At 41.0% G+C, this 24,133-nt stretch overlaps 1 protein-coding gene across 2 annotated transcripts in view; it reads right to left on the bottom strand.

Annotated features, from left to right (window-relative positions):
- Positions 1 to 20,526, bottom strand: part of nell2a (neural EGFL like 2a) — a 106,527-nt gene extending 86,001 nt beyond the window's left edge. Inside the window, exons 1-6 of one of the 2 annotated variants that reach the window (XM_088080355.1) lie at positions 20,367 to 20,526; positions 19,187 to 19,315; positions 7,985 to 8,135; positions 6,082 to 6,255; positions 3,830 to 3,926; positions 63 to 135 (exon numbers count right to left, since the gene is read on the bottom strand). In XM_088080355.1, the coding sequence (XP_087936481.1) occupies positions 63 to 135; positions 3,830 to 3,926; positions 6,082 to 6,255; positions 7,985 to 8,135; positions 19,187 to 19,315; positions 20,367 to 20,511 (769 nt within the window). In that variant the 5' untranslated portion in view covers positions 20,512 to 20,526. Of the gene's footprint in view, positions 1 to 62; positions 136 to 3,829; positions 3,927 to 6,081; positions 6,256 to 7,984; positions 8,136 to 19,186; positions 19,316 to 19,572; positions 20,142 to 20,366 lie in introns of those variants that run through there. The other variant, XM_042496264.2, reaches the window with a different exon arrangement.
- Between the last annotated feature and the right edge of the window lie 3,607 nt (positions 20,527 to 24,133).

Below are 24,133 nucleotides of genomic sequence, written 5' to 3'. Positions count from 1 at the left end.
TCAAATTAAATTAAACACTCAGTGAAATGATTCTTTAATGTGTTGAGCAAGGCTGCACTCACTTCTGTTTAGATCCGGACACTGTGAGATATAACCCTGTGGCATCACCAGGATCTCCACGTCCTGCATCACTCCCTGCAGACACACACCAAACATTTCAATCAAGGAGAATAACACTTTACCGTAGGAAGACAGACAATGAAAATGACATGAAGCATGTTAACGTATAGTAGGTGGATAAGGAACAGAAGGGGCGGTGGTGTCTAACTGCTTATGGCAAATTTTGCACGAGATAACATGGAACCCGAGCGTTCATAGCACATGCAAACACAAAACCAACAACCCTGTTTATGTTAGCCTTGATAACTGATGCAATCACAAAACTGAACACAGTGAAACAGCAGTAAATCTAAGAGTGCAAATTTTTTTTCAATCTGGGGAGTGAGAGACAGTTATATTATCCCTAATATGTCTCCTAGGTTGTCGCCCGGATGAATCATCTCATAACCGCACACCAACAGGAAGTTAAGTGACCCAATGATGTGGGACTTTTAGTAGGGAGATGGATTTTTTTTTACCCCAATCTCCTCTGATAAGCATAAACAGGAGATACAGATTCAATTTGGTTCATAACACCCAATTGATGGCCTTTCGTCCTGTGGCCGAAACACATACACATATACACATACGCACACAGATGCCTTGTCGCCATGGTAACCTGGGCCATTTCATTCCTTGAGTGCATTTATTTCCCTTACAGAAGTGTAGCGGTGCAACTTAGGAGAAATTGTTTTTTAAATTGTCTTGCCACTTCAATTTACCGGCCATAAATTTAAAATCCCACGGAAATGATTTGCAGATTTTTCACAGCGACGTGCTGAAATGGAAGCAGATTGGAGTTGTGACTGTCAAAGTAGTAATGAAACCATGAGACTATGCATTTATCTGCAGCTATCGCACCTAGTTTACATCATGCATCTACAGTAAACTTCATCTGCTATTTATACTGCCATATTAATACTTATGCTTTTTGGTAGAGCATATAGTTTAAGTCACAGCGGAACGGAAGTTAGAGTGTCTTCATCATCAGTAATTAGACGAGTTTACAAGAAGTCAAAAGATCCTTTAGATTTGATGAATCACTTTAAGAAATATTTTTCTGAATTTTCGACCAGCTCAGTATCATAACAATGTGGGTAGACTGTGTAAATGAACAATGGTAAACTTTTCTGCATCTTACCAGTGCCCAGATCTCTGTTAAAAATTTCTGCTGGCTCTAAGGATGTTGCTTGAATTATAGATTCTGCATTTTTGTGTGTCCATCACAGACACAAACTCAGACCAAATGACATAACTCCGATCAGAACTTGGTACTGCTGATCAAATACAAACCCAGATTCTGTTGCTGTATAACCTATATCTCATCTAAAAAGTTTTCGAAAACATTTTAGTGCACTCTTTGACTGTAGTTCAAGAATTTGTTGACAGAAAGTGGGCACCATATTGTTTCCTCTATTGGAAAAACAGAAGCTGAAAAAAATGAAATTAAATGGTGCAACTAAGCAGTACTGATCAAATATGAACCAAAATGCTGTAAATGGGTTGTCTTTTTCTCCCCTAAAATGTTTTCATAAACATATTTTAGCTTACTGTTTAACTGCAATACAAGATTGTTTGTTACTAGTCAGCTGCCATACTGTTTCCTCTGGCAAAATTGCCATGCAAACATTCTATCATCCACCATCGAAAGTGGTTGTTGGTCTGGTATGGTGCAGCGCATTCTGGTAGTTGTAGTTTTTACTTCTTGAGCAAAAACTAATGCCACAGCCTGTTTTCTCCCTATGCTCTGCTCACATAGTACCAATTTTAAACATATTTGCATCTTTCTGTTGCATAGATAGCCTAGTTTTATGTAAAGACCATCTTTCCAGCAGTGAAATACTTCTTTAAAAGTAAGTGACTACAGTCTGATATACGGCTAAAGAGAGATAAGGAGCTGTAAATTATTGAAATAATAAATTAGACCTTAGTTACGTTCTTTTATATAAATTAAGGTTTTGCCCCCTGAAAACTCACCATCTATATTCTACGATCCACCTGCTAATGGTCAAGTACAGTTTCTATAATTGGCAGGGTTAGGTATTTTAATCATATTGGATACAATATGTATCTATGTACTATATATAGTACATATATGCCTGTGGGTTTAGGATGCAATATAAAGACCTTAATGTTCTCCAGAAGGAAATAAACTCTGTAATAAATTATTTATTTTGCCATTTACCAACAGATATTCGAATACAGGTTTAAAAACTGATTTTTTTTTGTCTTAAGCAGATGTGTTATAATGCATCACAATCAAAACAACCAGTTGTTAGACTTTGCTCTGCACCTTCTAGCGACTGAAAAAGCAAGATTTTTTGACCTCTCCAAAGTGATTCCTCTGTGTCGGTGACATTCTGCTTACTGCAGCACGCACACAGTAACATGTGGGACATCGCTTGTGTTTCCATCTATACCTCAAAATGTGAATTTATAAAAGACAACAAGTGAGGGCTGATTCATTTCTGATGCAGTAACATACTTTTTTTTTTACAAAATCCAAACAATTATGAGACGATATTTCCTGCTAGATTGAAAAATAACTCCAAAATGAAAGCTGACTGTGAAATCAAACCTGATTTGCATGTTTCAACAGTTTCTGTTTGTGGATGCATTTGGGATTTGCCTGAATTAAAAGTAAATTGTTTTCAGCTTTTTAAGTTAGGGTGCAGAACAATTTGTTACATCAGCATACATATCCACAACAAATGACACACCACTGATGAAATTCAAAAATTCTGTCCCCAGATAAGTAAGATAAAATAGATTTAGCTCTGTCACGATGTGTGTGGACTGTAAAGAAGATATTTATCGAGCTGTGAAGCAGAGCTGCAGATACGCTCATTCTGATTTAAGTCTTTACTCTTACTGTTAGGGATGAGGTTTTCTCGTCCTCAGCTGACACCCACGTACACAACACTTGTGTGTGTGTGAGTGCACGTGTGTTAATGAAGCAATGTGTTTTAAAAGGAAACGCGGCTTCCGAGCAACTAATCACGGCTTCAGAGAGGGGTGAGGAGAGATGCTGCTATGTGACAAGATTAGTGGGTGACCTCCAAGTCTTCCTCATTCTACCAATTAACAATGAGAAAATTCAACAGCCAGAACACATTGCGTAAAGCATTAAAACACACACACACACACAAACATCACCCACGCCATCAAACACAGAGCTGGTTGCCAGCAGACTGATTAAAATAGTTACAGTTGCCGGTAAGCTGAGATCTTGCCCCAACGTGTCTCCCCAGGTGGGAAATTTTACAGTGTAGCCCAGTCTGGGAGAGGCGATATATGTCTCCCAGCCTGATAAACAATAGTATAGACTAAGCTTAATGAGCATAGTCCAGAGGCTATTTAATGATTTCTCCCAAATCAGCGGTGTGGGGGTTGCTGAGATAATTGCAGCGGGCTTAGCTGCAGACTTAGGGAAAGGGAACAAACAATGACAAAAAAAGTCAATTCCTAGGGTGGGCAGAACAACCCTCAAATTAAAATGGTAAGCCTTGAGAAATGCACGCAATTAAATCCAACAGCTACAATAAATAAAACCAAACAAGGCAAACAAAGAAGAAGATACAGTATAAAACCAAGATTGAGTGTGAAGAGAAAAGCTGATGCAAAAGCTGAGATGCATTACTTGTTCTTGCCATTCTGAATCATTTATCACAGATCAGAACAGGCATCAAAATTCATTCTCAGAGAGGGAAGTTTGTGCAATAGTGCCAACCTTGAAGAAGCCATGAGCGGCGTTTCTCTGCCCGAGCCAGAAGGACGCATCCTCAGGTATGTCCATGTAGGGGACTTCCACCACCCGCTCATAGATCCTGCAAAAAAAAAAAAAAAAAATCATTCATCAGCTCGGTTCATTTTTCATCTTTTTTGTTTTATTTCTAGCCTATTTCCATCCATTTAGAATATCAGCTCCCCCCTGCACTGCAGGTCCTCCTCTGTTAAATCCTTCTTTTAACTCTTTCCCTGAGGAGGGTATAGATAGCCACATGCTTTCCTTGATACACACGGTGTTGCCGTCTGCTTCTTTTATTGTGCCAAGTAGGCTCTTCACACACAAATAGCTACTCTCCTTTCATACAGCAGATGCACGTACGATGAGTGTCGACTCAAGGTGCATTCGACCTGCATTGAACCCATTCATATGACACTGCTGAAAGAGGCTGCTTTCTGCTTGTCCCTGTCAGCAAAGACTCCAGTCTGTGGTTTAGTTGCTGAACCACAGAATCACATGTTTTACAGTGAATACTTAGCAAATAATTTTCAGTTTCACTTTTGTTTTTCTGCCCATATGCTATTTTCTCTCCTTTTCCCTCTCACTCTCCTTTCAGGGAGTTGAGAAAATTCTGTGAAAATTCTAGGTAATTAAAGTATTTTTCCATCCCTGACAGAAAAGCCAAATCAGGGCAGCATCAGACCTGCACTAAATTCTGAACAGGAGTGTAGTGAAGGAGGGTTAAACCGTTCTTATAGATCACTGATCCAGGTTTGACTCATGTCACTGTGTAACAGTGTAAATTGTGGGTGTGTAAATAGAGGCGGATAAAGCATTCAAGGTGGTGCCCCATTTATTCTTACAGAAGTTGCTCAGCAGCACTTGAAGCAAAAAAAAATAAGTTTCCCAGGTATAAAATGATTTACATCTTCTGCATCATTGATCCCCATTGTTATACCTGATGGCAGTTTAAAATTGAAAGTAAGTACTTTTGCCAAAATGATTTCACCTTTGAATTCTCTGTGTAATGTACATTGAGCAACTTTATAAATCTAACTTCAAGAGTCTGTTTTGTACCACAACAATGACTTTACCATCGACTGCATTAAAAAAATTGACATGGCCACTGTGACATCACCCATCGGTTTGTGGATTCCCATTTTGAAGCCACAAGTTTAACATTTTGACTCTTATCTTGGATTTTTGGAGCAAGAAATGACCATATTGGAACTAGAGAGTGGAGCTGTGGAGGAGTGAGGCGTGGATCTGACTGAGCCTGAGGACACTATCTGTTAGTGACAGCCTGTCACTCAAAGCAGCCACAGCTTTAATTATGCATTACTTTAAGCTGTCATGAAATGCAAAAGGGGGAGTTATATAAAAATTCAGCCTCCAAACAGTTGTCATGAATGAGCTATAGAGAACAGCTTTAGAGACCAAAACTGTTTTTTTTTTAATTATTTTTTTTTTTATTATTAGTTTTTAATTTTCTTTTTTTTTGTACAAGGCTGTTAACATTATTTCTGCTATAAAGTTGGGCATTTTAACATGGGGGTCTGTGGGGATTTGACTCACTTTTGGAGTCAGCCTCAAGAGGCCATTTGAGGAACTGCAGTTTTTGGAACTTCTGCACTATTCAAGTACTGCATTAAAGTGGCCGTTTACCATAAAGTAGTCTAGTGTTTAAATGTTTCCATTTACCATTTTGTAGATTTTCTGATCAAAGACACTTAAAAATGAAATATTTGAACTTTGAACAGAAAAAAAGATTACTATTCAAAGTAGGGATGCACCAATCCAAATTTTCCTTTTCTTGACAACAATTCTAAAACTCCAACTCAGGTTATAAGCCCGTAATGAGTGCCAATCAAATACCCAAATTTAAATTAAGGTAACAGAAGGGGGTCGCTGTGACACGAAAACTGAGTGAGTGACTTGCCGTGACTCAGTAAAAGTAACTGAGGAAAAACTGAAATTTAAAATTATATTGACAAAAAACTAAATTTTATGAGGATCAATCACATTTTGGCCAATATCTGATACACTTAATAGGGTCAGCACTGGGACTGATACCAAACTGTTATGCTGGATTGGTGCAGCCCTGATTTATAGTTAGTTTTGGAAAAAAAAACAAACAAGAAGTTTATTTGTATTTCCACTTTAAATTGTAATATTTAACAGTCAGTATTCTTCCAAACTATAACATTTATTTCACTTACTTTAATCATTTTATTGTAACATTCCATGATTCTTACCTGTTGCAGTCGACATGTAATATGACATGAGAGGCGCTGACGGCCACTGAGACCTTGTGCCACTGATCATCAGCCAGGCTGTACGGGAACACCTCAGTGTGCGGCTGCTGGCCTTTGGTACGGTAGTGAAGACGCACCTCACTGCGCTGGCCACTGCTCTCCAGCTCCAGGAACCTGCAGAATCAAAGTGCCAGAAACCTGCTTCTAGTAACAGTTACACAATGACAGTTTATCTGAGGATTTGGGGTCCCTGCATTGTACAACACATCTTGTTGCATTAAGTCTCATTACTGGAACCAAATCCTTATTTCTGTTCACACAAAAAACTGCATGCATCACCAAAGTGTCGCAGCTCCTCTCAGCACAGTGCTGAGAGATGCACATCACTTATTTCCAAGCAGTGCACTCACACCCCCCCCCAGATGTGCAACACCATTTAGAATTTCATCACATCACTAGACAAGCATCATGGTACTATATGGCTGTTAAGTGCAACATCAGCAACACACAACAATAACCCACATGCAGAGGTTAAAGTCCATACATTGATGTATTAGTATTCTACCAGAATCCACTTCTCCACACCACTGAGACTCACCCAGCATAGTGACACTAATTGAAAGAGCTGCTGATACACCCTCATCACCTCAGACTTATTTGAACTACAGTCATTTGGAAACATCATTCAGAAGAAAAATAGGCACTCATGTAAGATTGGCAATGGAATTGATTTATCTGCAAACCAAATCTAATAGATTTACTCTCCCCTAGCCAAGCATGCACATTCAGCCCAGCTCCATAAATGCACTGGCTAACACTTCTGACTCTGAATTAGTGCTTTCCATGTTTCCAAATGAAATAATGCAGTGCTGCTTTGTTGCATATGAATGGCTGGGAAAGCTAATCAGCAGCGGGGAAAGTCATTAACATCCCTGCAAGCGCTCTTCTCAGGACTGACTTTAATGTACAAACTGTTCAATCAACGCATTATGTGGATTCAGATTGCCGTTCTGATCATCCAACGGCTCAGCTACCACAAACTAATGGGAAACATTAGCATGCTAACTGCAGATAGTCTCTCATCAGTTTTCGATCCACGATTACAGACTCAATGTTTGGATCGTTGATGGACTGTGAATAATGCGTTGGCATACAGGGTGATTTGCTTTGTTTACTTGACTGGCGTGTAAAACATCTAAATGCTCATCAAATACAAATATTCAGGTTTCAATCAACATATTACAGACTGCTGATAAGACAAAACAGAGGGTGGTACTAAATTTAGAAAACAACTTTAATTACGGTTTGTCAGTGGGGCTTTACAAATAGCTTAACCATAATACATGTGACATTTCTGCCTCTGGCTCTGTTTCGCACTGCTAACATGTATCCCAAAATACCTTCACAAGGTAGGCCTCCATGTTTCCACTTATTTGTCTTGAACAAGAAATTAGAAAGTCTGAAATACTTGATCCCAGGTGGACACTGTGATACACTACAGTCGCTCGTACGTATAGAATAGAGAATTATCAGTAGAAATGAGAAGATTGAAAATAAGAAGTATGCAAAAATATGTGCATTATGCTACAATGTTTAACACTTGTATGTAAAATATTTAAAAATATAAAATACTGTATGTATAATATGCTAAGTATTTAAATTATGTAAAAGTAGAAAAAATATTTGTAAAATAATAGGTATTTATATTATATACGTGTGTGTGTGTGTGAGAGAGAGAGAGAGAGAGAATAAGAAATATGTATAATATGTGCATCCTATGTTAAATATACATTCAAGAGTAATGTAGGTAAGAATAATTTAGGATTAGCATTAAAAGATGTTTTCTGTGTATTACAGAACATATCTTAATCAGATTATAATGTGAAATGCAAACCCATTTTACCTGTGCTCAGAGTGATGAATAGAGAGGATGACCCCAGAGTTGAGGTGATCCTGTTTGAGGGTCGCCAGCACAGTAAATTCATTCTTGCCTCTCAGCTTCTGGACCATTTGCTCTGAGACTTCAACAGGAGCCATCACTTCCCTGGCCGACCCTACAATGAAGACAGAAAATATCACATATTATGTAAATGGATAACTGGTAAATGGCTGCATTTATATAGGGCTTTTATCCAGAAGCGCTTTACAATTTGCCTCTCATTCACCCATTCATACACAGACACTGACACGCCGACCGGCAGCCAGCTACCATGCAAGGTGCTGCTGCCCTGACCATCTGGAGCAATTTGGGGTTCAAAACATTTAACATTATAACAATAAAAACTAGACCTAACAATGTGCCCTTCATAGGTATGCTTTATTAATCTTACAAAGACATTTGCTGAATACACTGGGGACAGGACGATGTGAATTGTCACATTATGCGCATTGCAGTGAATGAAGGTGCCCTATTTTACACACATTTACAGACAAAATCCAGACATTTCTCAACCTAAAATTTCCTGTTCTCAATCAACTGAAAAACACTGCTCTGTCTTTCTTTAACCCATTGAGTTTTGGAATGAAAACACAGATGAGACAATAGCAACTTGTAGTATTTAACTCAGTGATGTTAAAATATTTTGTGGTATATAATGAAGTGTATGAAATATGGAAAAATATGTTGTCGTGAAGTGAATCTTTTAAGGGATATAAGTTATAAAACAGGAAAGTCTGCTGTACAAGACGAGAAACCATTCAGTTGGGATGCTACAGGCCATAGGCTGTAAATATTTGATGTATTCACATAAAGTCTTAATGAATTTTCATTTATAAATGAAAAAAACATGATGTATGATTAAAATAAAAGTTTTTTTAACACCAAAGCATGTAAACATGTTCTGTTGAAACCCAAAATACCAGTATGAACCCAAAACTTTAAAAAGCTGCGAACAAAACGCTTGTGCAGTAAAGCTATTAAAATGAGTTGGTTCAAGTTGGTTCAACATTTTGATATCAAACCTGTTTCGATAAACACTTGATGTAACCTCAAGACTTTTTAAAATAATGATGAAGATGTTTGTCAGATTAAGGCATTAGGAGACTAGTGAGCCACTTTAAAGCTTAAGTGGTTTCAAGATCAGGCCAGGTCATTCAACTCAAACAAGACTTGAAGTCATCCACTTGCTAAAATCATTAAAGAACAACTTAATGCTACACAATACTGCACCAAACATGTGTATCCCAAACATTGGATCAGTGGATAAAACACTTTCGCCTTGGTTTGGTGTTGGACTAGAGATATGGAGCTAAGGATCTGGGGGAGTGGAAGTGAAAGGCTAATGGTACCGGTGTGGATGGGCGGGCATTTTCTGTGTAGTTAGCTCGTAAGCTCCTGTTTGCACCAACGTGCCCCCTTCCTCCTCTCTAACTCCACACAGACGTCTATGCTACTTTAATGGAAGCATCAATAAATGATGTCGTTTCTCAGAAGCAATCACATCAAAGAGTTCACTTCCAGCTACGGGATGCATGCAAGATGCCCTGGCACACTTAGGCACTCCAGGAAGCTAGCGTGGCGGCTTTTCCTCAGTGTATTAACATTACTTCCAGCTGGTGGGAGTAACCAATTAACACAATTCAATGTGAAACAGCAAAATTTTTTGACGACAACTGGCGCTCACTGTGTGCTCATTGCTTATATTGCATACGATGACGGCATGTTGAAAAGAGGAGCATGTTTTCTTACTTTCGCCGTGGACTTACCGTGCAAGCGGTCGTCTTTTCCGGATGGAAAACATATTCTGAGTCATTTCTCTCAAAACAAAAATACTCACTAGATGTGACGCTCACCAGAGGAGATGCACGGGGCACAGTTTCATGCATTTTGCATTGCCAGTGGAGTATCATTCCAGTGTCATTGGCTGAGGTTGGACAGATGGTCCAATGACTGCGACAGGAGTTCTGCCTAGCAATAATCTGCTGCCATCAACGGATCCCACTTAATAACCAAATCCAAATGACCACTGCTGACAATAATCTCAGAAATTACTGTTGGTGGGTGTTTGGATCCAAATTACTGAATAGTAATTAAAACTGTAATTGAGTGCCTTTTATTTGACTTTTTGTCTTTTTTCTTTGGTAAAATGCTCCGTGTAGTTAAGCTCTGATCTAACAGCATGTTTTAGCAGCTTTGGGTGGCTTTTTATCATAGTTTTCAATAAGAGTAACATGTTGTGCTCATTGCTTTTACGCTGCTGAGTGCCTCGTGTCTTTCTGCTCTATGTGCCTCGCGTCTTTGCAGGGGCACATTAAACACCTTGAATTTAAAAAAAAAATCAACTCAGAGCAAAAAAGCACCAGACATCGTTGCCATTTTTTCCCACTGTCCAATCAGATGAATTGAGAGGCAGGCCTGTGGTGGTGATGACATTAAGCAGCATGGTTTGTGTAAAGCCAATATTCGGTCGATTTTAATGTCCTCCTAGCAAGTTGCAAGACATATTTTGAGTCAACTACTTGTTTCAATCCATAAATTGGCCTAAGGATTGGCAGGAGATTGCCTTGAACTGACCATCATCCAGGGGAAGCTCCTGGACCAGCTGGTGGTACTCTGTGATTTCTCCTCCATCTGTGGGTCTCACACACCAACACAGATAAACACAGATCATGACCAATGTATTATTTGGGAACAGCCTCTAACCCTCAGTCACAACCAGAGCCAGTGCCCTCCTCCTGTCCCTTTTAAAAACAGATTTTATCTGTGGGTTTACTTCACAGCCAAACAGCGGTTAAGCTTTGGACATGAGGACAGGTGATTCTGTGGTTGCATAGTAAGATATAAAAAAAAAATAAACACAGCAAGCTGCAAAAAGTGCTCTGTCTGATCCAGGCAGACTTCATCAAAAAAAAGGCAGTGCAGTGCGCCTCACGTTTTGCAACCTGCATAACACACTCTGTCTGATCAGGGCCTTTGTCATTTTCCACTTTTGAAGCAGAAATGAGCTCAAGCCAAACAGGAATTACGATTTCTAGAGCAACATGCACTGGTCAGTCTTTTGCCATGCCATGTGTTAAACAGAGAGTACACTGACATCTCAATCATGAACGAAATGAGCGCAGTGGGAGCAGGTGTCAGGGCGGGGTCCATACTGAGAGGAGCTTGATGAGGCAGGGGGGGATGGTGAGGACCCACCAACCTCTACCACTGGGCTGCTCCCCATCTTGGCGGCCATGAGCCTTTGATCTATGAGTGGATGACTCTCATCACCAGGCTTTATACTTAGAGGGGAATGGGGTTGCTCCAAATGGGGCTTTGGGGAATTGGAAGGTGAAGACATCTCCTCATTTCTATGGGGTGATGAGATTAGTCTTTGTTGAGCCGCTTGTGCGAAAAGCAACGTCGATTCCAACACTCTTGACAGGCGCTCAAACGAAGATTTAAACATCTATAGCGGTAACATCCCGGCATTCCTAAAAACATACATGAAAGAGCAGTTTGTGCTGTGATGAGAGGGCCAGCTTTCCCTTCTGCCAAATCAATGTGGCCCTGCTGTGGGGGCCTTTGGTCGATTATCTATTGGCAGGCGCCTGGATGGGGCAGCCACCTGCTCCTAACTACCACTCTGATGTGAGATACTGACACAAAATAGCTTGAAAATGATGATCCAGCACATAAAATTCCAATCAGCACATTTTCCAGCACAATAACACAGCTCTTGTCATCCATCCTAGTTGTTTACAGGCTATGAGGATCAGCTGATTGTGAGAAAACTGTTTTTGAGACATCCAGAGTTTTATCAGCTGACTGGAGATCTCCAAAAGCCTCAGGCTCAGTAGCATCCCTAGGAAGCGTAGCTTTCGGCTACGGCCTAATCTTATCTCTTGGGTACGTTGTGCTTTAATGGCTACACTCAGGTCATGATTTCCATCCCTCGGCTTCATTTCTAATCTTAAACTGTCTAATGTGGTCTTATTTTGTTTGACCCCTGGTACCCACACAGCTGTAATCCCCTCGCACTCCCATCACTGCATTCTTACAAAGTATATTGGCAGCGCTGCACCAATCACTTGCTCACACATTCGGCATTTAGAACAGGTGCCCTGCAGCACAGCTTGAGAGTCCAGATACACCCAGCTTTGCAACAATCCCTTTCTCACACACTGATTTGACTTTCACCTGTATTTACAGAAAGTTTTTGTACTGGAAAGAGGTAGAGTTTCTCTTTTTTTCTCCCCTAGCAAAAAGAACTGTGAAGGACAGGCTGGAGTATATTTCTATGTTCAATACATGTTTGGCTTCTAATCTAATTATTTCCCAGAGGAAACTGTGACTAAAAACAGCATTACGGATATTAGATAAGAAGATCATAGACACATTTGTATGTGAATAATGAGGACTTTCATTCTTCGGTCTCTAGTGGATTGCCAGAACAAAATAACACCTCCTCCGTCTCTGCAACTCTTCAACAACATTTTGCAAATAAGCCATCTCACGACCAGATAAGAGTGAGCGAGCCACGAGATGTACTAAACACACAGAGCCGAGAGGGGCCTGAACAAACACAGTGATCCGATCAGCAGGGGAAGGAACACAATGCTAGGGTAAACCAAGTAAAAGTGTACTATTTTCTTATTGCGTAATGTTTTCTATTTGGAAAAAAATGACAGAGCATATTTCAAACAACACATTTCATCTGCCGGCCTGAGCACAGAGAAGGATATGTGTGGGAGGGTTAGGCAAGAGAATATCTCTCCAGAGGGATTAGAGTAATGATAAACTCTCCACCGGCAGCAAACTCCAAACCTTTCATTACTGTCAACACACGCGTGAAAACACATGCACACACACAAACAGGTGGAGACGGCAACAAGGACACACAGACACTAGACATTTTGGCTAGCCTTCAGCTCCCAACACTGAGTCAATACAAAGAAAGAGACTGCCACAAAGATACATGGGCTAATGCAAAGATTGATGCCCACGCGCAAACACACACACACACACACCCAAAAGCTGGTTCTTAAGAGCTCCTGAATATTCCACCGCACTCAGTCAATCTGCATTCGGCGGACCGTCTCCCCCCACTGTGTCTCCACTCTCCTGGAACAAATACTAAACTGAGCCAAGGGCACCTCCAGGACTGCTTTGGCCAGCAATTTCTCCCCAATTCTCAGATCACCTCCCCAGTGACCGCCTGTCTGACATTCACACATACACAGAGCTAATGACAGCCTTCCAGCCACCCAACTGTATAACTGCCCTGGGGGGGATAGAAATCTCTCTCCCTCCATGGTCACTGGTGCTCCTGTGTGGAGGAGCATGGGATCAGGCTCGCCTCAGAAAGCAGCAAGCAAAGCAGACTTTGACCACAGGGAGTTGAGGATAATGTCAGTCAACAGTTTGGAAAGGTTGGGTTACTTTTTGGGCAGAGCAACAGAGTACACTGCAAAAATTGTAGCATATATCGGAGAAGGTGGGAAAATCTTTTACTTCGATTAAAAATCCATGTGGACCGGATTACCTTGTGTGGACTAAGCAAAGCTATCACACCTAATTCAGGTAAATGTCACATGGCTTATTTTAAACAAGATAAAACTGTGGTGGCTCTTAAAGATCCATCACTCAGAAACACTTACAGTCACACTCTTGCATTGAGTCCAAAAAGTCTTATTCTCCTTAAACAACTGAAAAGATCTGCCACGCTGTACAATAATTTCAACATGTTCCCAAGACAAATCAGCAAGAATTGTCTCAAAATTGGTGACAGTATAAGGCAGATTGCCAGAAAAAAATATTAGCAATATACATTTCTGCATTTCCTGCATATCATAATCGTTGCTAAAGTGATGTAGTTCTGATACATGTATATGAACTGAGTTTCTCATGAGCAGAAAGAGGGGACGTTTGCCAAACAGCAGATAACTGTTCCCAGAACAACAAACAACAGAGCCTGGTATTTTAAGCCTTTCCTTTAGGCTTTTCCTAACTATAACCAAGTGTTTTTGTGTCTAAACATTACCCCAACATTGTTGAAATGTAAAGAAAATTTGCAATTTTAACATACTCTCTACATAACAACATACAAAAGTTACATATTAGTGGTCTGCAGAACGTACAATGCCAGCTCTTATCCTGGCGATTGGCTTGAGCTACACTGTTACCCTTATGTGGGCTTTCAAATCCAGGATAAAACATTAAACGGCTTTCCCATTGACAGTAGACTAGAGCCTCTTCAGTAGACGAGTGTGCCTTTCTGTTTGTTTTGTTTCTGTTTTGGGTTTTTTGGTACGTCAACTTAAACCCCTTGGACAGGCCAAGTGTTGGACAGGCCAGGAAAAAGGTTAATAAACAACAGAAAGCAGCATGGAGGCTGGTGAAAATGTAATTGTGGTTACTTCTTATTTATAACTTACTCAGTCTCTCCTTAAAACTCGGTGGTGGCTAATTTTGAATGATGTTCGAACTCTGCTTAGATGGGGAGGGATGCTATTTTGTAGCGGCACGTCATTGCATTGCCCCAGCAAAGGGGCTCAGATAAGGGTGTCCGTGTGTGGTGTGTTTTGGGTTTTTTTGTCCAGTGTAAAAGGGGCTTGTGTTGCTAAGAAAAATCCAATTGTGATTCTTGTAAATTCTGAAACAAAGTGTCTCTGCATCCATTAGATCCTCTTATTCACGGCCACGTTTTTCCAAGTCTATTCTAATACAGCACTGACATGCCTGTAAGTACATTAAAACAGAAATTTGCCTCTGTAAATATTTCTTCTATTCATACTACCCAAAAAACAATGACAGTAGGTTCTAATGTAAGAGAAGGGGGACAAAATCCACATTCCCCCAAGTTCAGCTTAAACTAATGCAAAGCTACTGCAGTCTGAGTTACACAAATCTGTTGGGTATTTTCAAAAGTCTTTTTAGTCACAAATTCTCACTTTGTATTACTATCCCTCTGCTGCAGCTCAGCTAGGAGACACTGTCTGTGGAGGCACATAGAAGGAATTTTATACTAAAAAGTCTGTAAGTTTGGAGGAAAAAACTGATTTGTGTGGGGCAGACTGCAGACGCCTCATATTATCTTCAGCTAAACTTTGGAATGTATTCTTACATAGAGCAGGGACTGTGGATTTCGATGTTCCCATCTATTACACTGAAAACTAAGAAATCTTGTTGCAGCCAGTATGGAGATGAGGAACAGTGACAGCAACCAACAACCCCTTGGTGTACATATGTCAGTATTGTTTTAGATAAACTTGAATTTCAAGAGTATTTTTTTTTATTTCCAACAAGAAAGTTTTCCCAGCCAGGCAATGGTTTGGAATTAATAGAATGTTTTGGAAAACTTGAACTATTTCATGTATTTTTTTTTTAAATTTAAAAAATCCTGAAACAATCCTGAAATAATTTGTACTACCTATTTTGAATCTCATCCTCCACTGATTTGTTGATTCAATTTTTGTTTTATTACAATTTTAATAAGAAGTGCAGTCGTGATGTTTTGCAAAGTACTCGTATGTGCCACGCTGGTCTATGGCATATGCAGGAATGTCTTGCGAGCAAAGAAAGCAAGCTCTAGCTGTTTTATGTGCCTGGAAAAGTGCAGGCCTAACCACTTTAAACTGTGTAAATGAAGCCATTTTTTACAACTTCAAAGATTTAAAGAATAAAATCCACTTTTCCCTTTCCTCTCATTCCTTCATTAGTCCATCCGTCCTCCTCTTCCCTTCCTTCATTATTTTGTAGCAAGTAACTACAATGCTTAGGAGAAATGTAGTGAAGTAAAGTATACGCATTATTAAAGAAATGTAGTGGAGCAGAAGTAAAAATTGACAGATGCATAAAAGACAAGTACAGATAAACCCAAAAGTACTGTGATAAAGTATCAATACTTTGCTACATTACACCACTGCCCTTTGTAACAAATTGGCTGTTTTCGCTGCTATGATTTTGACCCCTTTTTTCTCACCCAAGTCAAGCCAAGTCACCCAAATCCCTTAAGTCTTTTAATATAGTAGTTTTAAGGCCTAGATTGTTGCACTATCTTTATCTTTTTGATTCACTGTGTATGTGTCTTTATTTGCACAATACTAGCACATTTCACCACATCATGTTTTGCTTCTTTCTATCCAGGACTTTTTGCAGTGTATTTAAAGGAGCACAGTGCAGCAGAAACTGCAATGGCACAAAATTAACATGCATGGGACCCATAGGTGCACTGCCATTTGGTAGCAGTGGCTCTCATCCAAGGCACCTCACAGCATAAAGACAGCTAGAAGTTTAGCGTGAATTTTACACTAACAGCTTTTGTCAGTGTTAATTACCTTATTGACTCTTGTAGGTAAATGCTAATTTAGCTTTCTTGTCCTTCCTTTTAGTGTTGAGTTAGCTAGAAAACAGTTCCCTCTGAACCTGCTCAATACAACTCAGCAGAGTACAGAATCTGCTTTCTGATATAGTCACTTAAATCGGCAGGACTAAGCTGCCCTCCCACCCACTGCTTTACATCCTTCTATCAACACCCCAGTGTCTCATATAGTTATTAGCAGCTGGCGAGTGTAGCCCCTACAGTGGCAACACATGATTGTCTTCCCTGTGCAATCTGTTACACACACATTAATGCAGGATAACAAACTCGCATTCACACACAGTCCCCTCTGTCTTCCTCCCTCCTCCTCACTCACAGTGTTGCTGTATTATAAATGAGTCTCTTCCATCCCGTTACACTTCAGTGTCGCTGCAGCCGGGGACATAATCACCACAACATACACAGAGACACCTCACTGGCAGTGTTCAAACAGTCAGAGCGGGGAACATGCTTCTGACAGGGCTCACACACGAACAGAGAGATACAATTACAGGGGAGGTTTGCTCTGCAGCTGAAAGGATGCTGCTAGCAATTGTGCTGTTTGCACTTGGAATGAGTTCGGTCCATAGTAGCCAGAGAGGGGAGAGTGGTGGTGTGTTGGGGGAAGGGAGTGCTTCTGGGTGTGGCCCCTGTGCTTGTTTATACAGAAACAGATAGATACCTGGATATTAAAAACTGTGGGGGGGTGGTTGCTAATGATGTGATGATTTTCTGGCGTGGCTGAGCATCACCTGGCATCAGTACATAAAAGGATTGTAGCCCAGGGATATTTCTCCCTCTCCATTATGCCCGTCCCCGAGGTCCACCTCTCCTAATGCCATGCAATGTAGCACTGACAGCTACCTTCAAAAGCATCAGCAGGGGGGCGCTAAACAGCAGTCCCCCCACTGCTCACTGCTCTCCTCTTTCTCAGATACACAAATACATACTGTGGCAGACATAGATACAAAGATTGCTTATCCACACACATGCACATTTCTATACTCCCCCTGCTTCTTCTCTTTCAGCTCTCAGCAGCAGCTACCCCTCCTCCTGCCTCCACCCAGCACCTACAGATAACAGCCTTTCCTTCGGGCAGGCGGGCAGGCAGTGGAGGGGACAGCCATGGATGTGTTCCGCCTGCTATCTAATGAGCGTCGGAATGTCACCGTGGGCCTGTCGGCTGGTCCCAGCCAGCTGAGCATCCATACATGTGGAATCAGCACAGTCGATCAAACAGCTGGCAGACAGCTCTGCTCTGCGTTTCTCTTCTCTTCTTTCATTCTCTTTCTATATATCGCCCTCACTCTTTTCTGCACCTCTACAGTATGTGCCTCTCCCTGTCTATTTCTGATCACAAACAAGCGGGGGCCCGGATCTGCTTTACTGGTACGCCTACCCCTCACCCAACATCATTGACTTAACACAGACATCCCAAATGAAGGATGGAGGCGAGCTCTGCCATAAATAACACGGCACCTTCTCTGCGCCGGGTTGCTGAATGTACTTAGCAATGGTAATGCAGAGAAATAAGATAATGACGGAGAGGTGCCAGTTGTGGGTTTTTTTTTTCCATTTCGTGACAAAAAACTGTGGGAGCTTTTCCTATAACTGCCTTTGTTTCTCTCATTCTCCAACTCTTCCTTGTAGTCTCCCTCCCCTCCCTCCTGCTACCTGCCTGGGTAGCGCACTTCTGAGTGTTGTCTACACAGAGGACATCAAATGGCCTGCCTTCACAGAGATGCTGGAGTTGCTGCTCCATGCAGAAGTGCTGCTGTCTCAGCGGCTGTGCGGGGAGATTAGAAGATATCAGGAAGGAGGAGGGAGGGTAGAAAAAATGTCGACAAATGATTGTGGTGTTTCTCTGTCCCACAACAACATTGTCACTTTTGTGATCCATGTTGAGAGATCCTCCTTGTGAATGTTGCCACGTCTTTGGTTTTACCACTGATCCAGGGAGCCAAAAGCAATTTCCTCTGTCGCTCCTTTTGGCTGATAGACATCTCCATCCCTGTGATGGGGACTGTTAACAGTCTCATTTGGAATATAATGAGAGTCTGACGTCAAGTGACAGAGATGTAACACTGGCAAAAACAGTGCATAGAAAAGTCAAGCACGGCCGCAGCTTTGACAACTCCTTTCTGCACAGTGCCATTTCCTAAATGCCATAGATAACATATTTAGCCTACACACCACCTCACAACTGACAACGCGGACATCTGACTCACCCTTCTCCCCATTCATATTTTGGTGACAGAGTGTAAGTGTTCAGGGCCTCTTTAACACTCCAGAAGATCACCCATGTGGCTGAATTCTAGCGAGGGGCCCATTCACTCGCATCATGCATCTCTGTGAACGCAGGGTATTTGTCCCTGCCTAATCAGATTATGCTAAATCTGCCTATGATTCTTTGCGTGATTCACCCACCTCTCCCCCTCTCTACTCGGCCTGCTCACCCGCACTTTTTCACGGAGATATAACACTGCCTTTTGTTCAGGCAGGTGGCAGTCTGAGGGCCCCCAAACTAAGTCCCACTGAAGAAGAAAATCCATGCTACTGCCGTAAGTCTCTTATGGACAGCAAGAATCAAATAAAAGCATGAGGGCTATAGCATTATCAGATGATCTGACATTTTTACATCAGGCATCTCAGTGGAGGGCTGATCTGTGGTCTAATGGGCTGCACGGTGTCAGTCAAACAAGTTTTTTGAACAAAATATTAAAAGAAAAGCAGTGCTTGTGACAGCTGCATTGCTTCACATCCCCTTATCTGGACACATTTTATCCACCTATGAACATAAACACAAGGTGTGTGTGTTACTGTACCTTGGAAGTGGAAAGCTCTAGACTCGCTGTGGAAGCCCTGGACCTGAGTAACTCCATCAAAGCCTTCTCCAAGCGTTAGTTCATCAAACACGTTGATGCGCAGGGCAGGGTCAACCCCAAAGCCTACAACTAATTTACAAAACACAAAACACAAGATTGTCATTGTTAATAGAAGGCAAGGACATGATGCTAAAATAAAAAATCCCCTGCTAATGTCAGGGAAAGAGATGGGAGGTTACTGTGCTGTGCACAAGCTGCTAGATCAAGTAGGTCTGATTATGTCTGAGAAGCCTAGGTGGCAAATTATCCAAACAACACATCATTTAATTATGTTATGGGCTACATGTTGCAATGGATGGTTAATCAGTGACAGCCCCATGTCCTACCTGAGGAGGCGCAAAATACGCCGAGAATCAGAAATAGCTGTAATAATCCCATGGTGAATGTATAAAAAAGAAATTAGTCCATGTTTTGTCCACTTCCGAAAGACAGTATTGTTCAATCACACGCGAATGATGTATCACCCTCGCGCAGGAGGCTATTACCAATCCCAAATGCTGAGCGGAGGCATCATCACAACTTTAGATGCCCGATGATGCAAGAAGCAAATCCGGATAGAAGAAAAGAAAGATGTAACAGTGTAGAAATTATTCCATGTAATGCAATTTCTGCTCCATCAGCAGCGTCCGCGGCACAGGTGGGTAACAGAGGATGCACAAAGCGAGCTGCCGCCGCCTCACCAGCTCAACACACGCTCCTACAGCAGCGTGAATGAGAGCTGCGGCCGCTGACGGGGAGTGCAGGAGGGGAGACCTGCCGGGGAGTGAGGCAGGGGCGGAGAAAGAGGGACAATGAAGCCCCCTTGTGGCCTGAGATGAGAAAGCCGTTGATAAATTCAAAGTATACTCGTATTGATTGCAACCACGCCTGTTGCCAAGTGAAAATGTTTACAGTGCTCTTCTTTTTCGGACTGGAAAAATATTCTTTTTTTGTTAGTTTCTGTTAAATTCATTTGACGCAGTTTGATTTGGCAAAAATGGGTGAAATAGAGAGAGCTGATTAATTCAGTCAAATGCTAAGCAACTTTGCAGTGCACAGCAGGGCAGCAGAGTATGCAAAGGTGCACCATTTGTCTGCAGCATAGACTGTGTATAAAGATAGACAGCGCGCTCCCACTTACCTCCACTGTGCTTAAGCGAGGCTAAAATATCTGGGATATGGGCAGCAACTTCCTGTATGCCTGTGACAGGCGCTGCCATCTTGCACTGGTTAAGGAAGTCATTCTGAAGCAGCCAGCAGTACCAGGCCCCTAGGAAGTGCGCCATGCGTTTACGCAAAATTTACATAGTGGCCGAAAGTGGAATTACACTTTTCTAGTCGGTCACGTGATACCAGAAAGACTCACATCAGAAAAGATACCTCTGTAAATCAGTAAATCATTTTTTTGAGCGTCAAACCCCCCCGCGAAACGTCCTCCGTGTCTAGATGTAAACCATCCGGTTCCATAACATTTGGAATGACTAAAAGAGCCAAGGTTAATTATTTCAGACTGCCAATCAAGCTAGCGAGACGCTAATCCGGAAGTCAGTCGCTTCGCCGGCGGAAGTTAGCCGCTCGGGCAAACTCGACCGCCTTCGGCTCTTCGGCTGCCGATAATCTTTACTACGCATGCTCCATGGGCCAGTAGATCCGGGTATTTTACACACTTCTAATCCCTGCTTTCTGTCTGCCTTCTTCTTATAATAGATCCATGCTTCTGCCCCATGGATATATTATATTGAAGTCTGGATACAGCCATGGGGGTGTTGTTGTTCATTCCTATGTGAGCTGCTCAGTGGCGCATGAAGCAGAAAAAGCTATTTTTTTATAATATATAAATACTGTTTTTTGTTGTGTTTTGGGTGATGTTATTTTGTTCTCTGAAATGTTGTAGTGTTAGCGGAAATGCTTTGTTTTATGAAATGTTATTATGTTTAATGAAACGTTGCTTTGTCTTGGGAAATGTTTTATTTTGGGAAAGGTTGTAGTGTTTTGGGAAATATTATTTTGTTTCTGAAATGCAGTGTTTTCTGAAATGTTGTATTTTTTATTTACCCCCAGGGCCACCACAGATTCTTAATAGGGACATTCCCATTTTCTTGCCAGCAACTGTAGTTTCCTACATGCTTGGCACTGCACAAGGGAGAAGTTTCAGTTCTGCATCATCACCGCTAGATGACACTAAATTCTACACACTAGACCCTTAAGTTTAGAATAGCAAATTATTGATAAAAGCATTCACTTGGGTTTAAGTTTGGGTTGGGTTTTAAGTGTCTCTTTAGATGTAATTCTTCTAGATATCAATTTCTATAAAACTCAGCATAATTAATAAACCAAATTAAAAAACTCTTTAAATTTACCAGTGGTTACATAAAATAAAAAACCCTAGAAAGTTATTGGGAAAGACAGGGCCCAAAAGATTTAACTTTAGGGCAGATGACAGCAGGAAAGCCACGGGCGTAATGAATAACATCATCTCTGTCTGCATTCCATGTTCGTCTACCAGAGCTTTTGTTCATGAGTTCAAACTAAGCCTACCAGACAAACTAGTTATTTATTAGAGAGATGTAAGTTGGTTTAACTACTTATGATTTCAAAGTACTCCTGTTCTCATAATTATCTTTAGTGCAGGAGTTTTACAGAGAGAAAATTTGACAGTTTTGGAGTCAGCAAGCAAGTTTGTTGAAATGAAAATGGAATGAAATTGTGTCCTGACCTTGGTTTTTCAACATCCCCGAAACTTTATGATTCAGTAGCTTGGCTCAATCTTATTTTATGCTGCAGTAGTATGGGGTTTTAAGGATGCCCCTGACAGTAATGCTATCCAGAGTCGAGCCATGAGGCGCTTTCTTGGGGTGCATAAATATACTGCACTGGACTACTGATGGGGACATGAGATTGTAGTCATGTTGTGTGAAGCAGAAATGCAAGATTCTTTGTACCGTTAAAAAAGGAGAGGCTGACCAAAAATATCTTTAATTGGGATAGAGCACACAGTTATGATTGGTCATGCAATGTTACTGCAGTATTTTATCTTTCTGAATTATATTTTATTTTCAGGACTATTTTTCAATGTAAAGTAAATAGTGTCAAACAAAGTGAGCAGAATAGAGTTTCAATTGGTACAAAGATAATAATATGAGCATAACTTAATTTTGTTTCCCCCCCTCATATTTCTTATTTTTGTGACACTATGTGGCCATTATGAAAATCAGAAGATATAAAATAGTCCAGAAGAACTAGAAGAATCAGGATTTGCTGTTTCTTGAAAACGTTCCAGCATTCATCCAAGAAGGTGCATCTGTACTCTCGACAGGTGGAGAGTCCCCAAGCATTTAAACCTCTTTGGTGGGTTCACGAGGTCACTGAAGTTGTCAAAGTCAATTGGCAATTATGATAGCCTTGAGGCTAATGAATTAATGTGTAACTTGTGATGAAACTGCCTGGGAGGGAATATTGAGATGGAATTATAAGCAGCAGCATCCCATCCTCTTTTGAGAAATGGTTATTCCAGTTTGGCATACATGGCCTTCTTTAGTCCTCTTTCAAACCATCTGTTTTCATATAAACTGCAGAGGTAAACAGAGAAAATACCAACTGTCTAAAAGAATTAAGTTTCCCATTGTGCCATGCATGCTCAAAGGAGGAGTGTGTGGGATTTAGCAGTATCTCGTGGTGAGAATTACAGATTGCAACCAGGTAAAACTTCTCCCATGTGCCAAGCGTGAACTCCCTTTTAGGATTCCTTGACTGTTCATTGTTTTGGAGGTTTTTAACAGGAGCCAAATTATCCTCAGCAGTTTCTTCCTCTCCAAAACAAACAAAACAGGTGATTAAAACAGATAAAAAGCACAGATAAAAGCAGATTTGCGTTAAAAATCTGTCTTTTTTCAAAGCTAATCCAGGAGGGGCTGCTAACAACATAAACATTCTTACCGTGTTTGGTTTGTCTATTCTGGGCTACTGTAGAAATATGGCAGTACAACATTGCAGGTAACAAAAATATGCAGATTGTTTTTCTCGTGATTATACACTAAAGAAAACCTTCTTATTATGATATATTCAATTTCAGCCAATATTTCCCACAAAATTTCTACACACTGGGCCTTTAAATGTCCTACGATCAGTTATGACCCCCTGTAAACATAAAGTTGTATTCGTTCAATTTGTTAAGTCATCCAGCAAAGTAGAAGTTTGGCTTTTCGGCAGGTGGCATGAAAATGAATTAAAATGAAGTGCTTGGCTGTCTGTATGACTCAGCCTTGTTAATGTCTTTTTATAGAGCACAGATGCTTTGTGCTTTGAATATTTGCTTATGCATCTTGCATCTTCTTCGTCCAAGGGACCAATTACCATTTTGAAACATAACTGTTTTATCAGCGGCCATGCCATCCTAGTGGTAATTCTTTTTTTCTAAAAAATAAACAAATAAATTGAGAGGAGGATAAACAGTTACATTTTCCCTGAATGCTAATAAATTTCCTGCCAGATGGACATGAATTGAAGCCTTTTCGTAATGGCCTGTTCAGAGGCGATCCCAAGTCCACAACAAACCCCAGCCAATCCCTGGATCGCTGGGAAAGTCTTTTGTTGGCTGTGCTTGTCTGTTGAAGCAGCCTAACAAGTGGACGCCAGCAGACATGATTATAGGAACAGCTCTAGATCCTGTGTGGTGCTCAGCTCCTTCCCAAGGACTCCAGATTAACACCAACGTATTTGTCATATCAATCCTCCCCAACCTTCCCCCTACTTCGATCCAGTTTTCACTCATGCCAATAACATGTTTTGTTGTAATTATGAGTCAAGCAAAACAAATGTGTTTTGACAAAAAAGCCCCTTATCTGTCTCCAATTCACATAGCTTGTTCATAGGTCTGCAGTGTGCAGCTAATAAGTGGCTGCTGTCAAT

This window comes from Plectropomus leopardus, chromosome 7 (genome assembly GCF_026936395.1).
Source record: "Plectropomus leopardus strain MGB_pleo_1.0 chromosome 7, ASM2693639v1, whole genome shotgun sequence".
Classification (NCBI taxonomy): Eukaryota; Metazoa; Chordata; class Actinopteri; order Perciformes; family Serranidae; genus Plectropomus; species Plectropomus leopardus.
The sequence above is the reverse complement of the archived record's forward strand: the minus strand, read 5'-3'. Positions and strand labels throughout refer to the sequence as shown.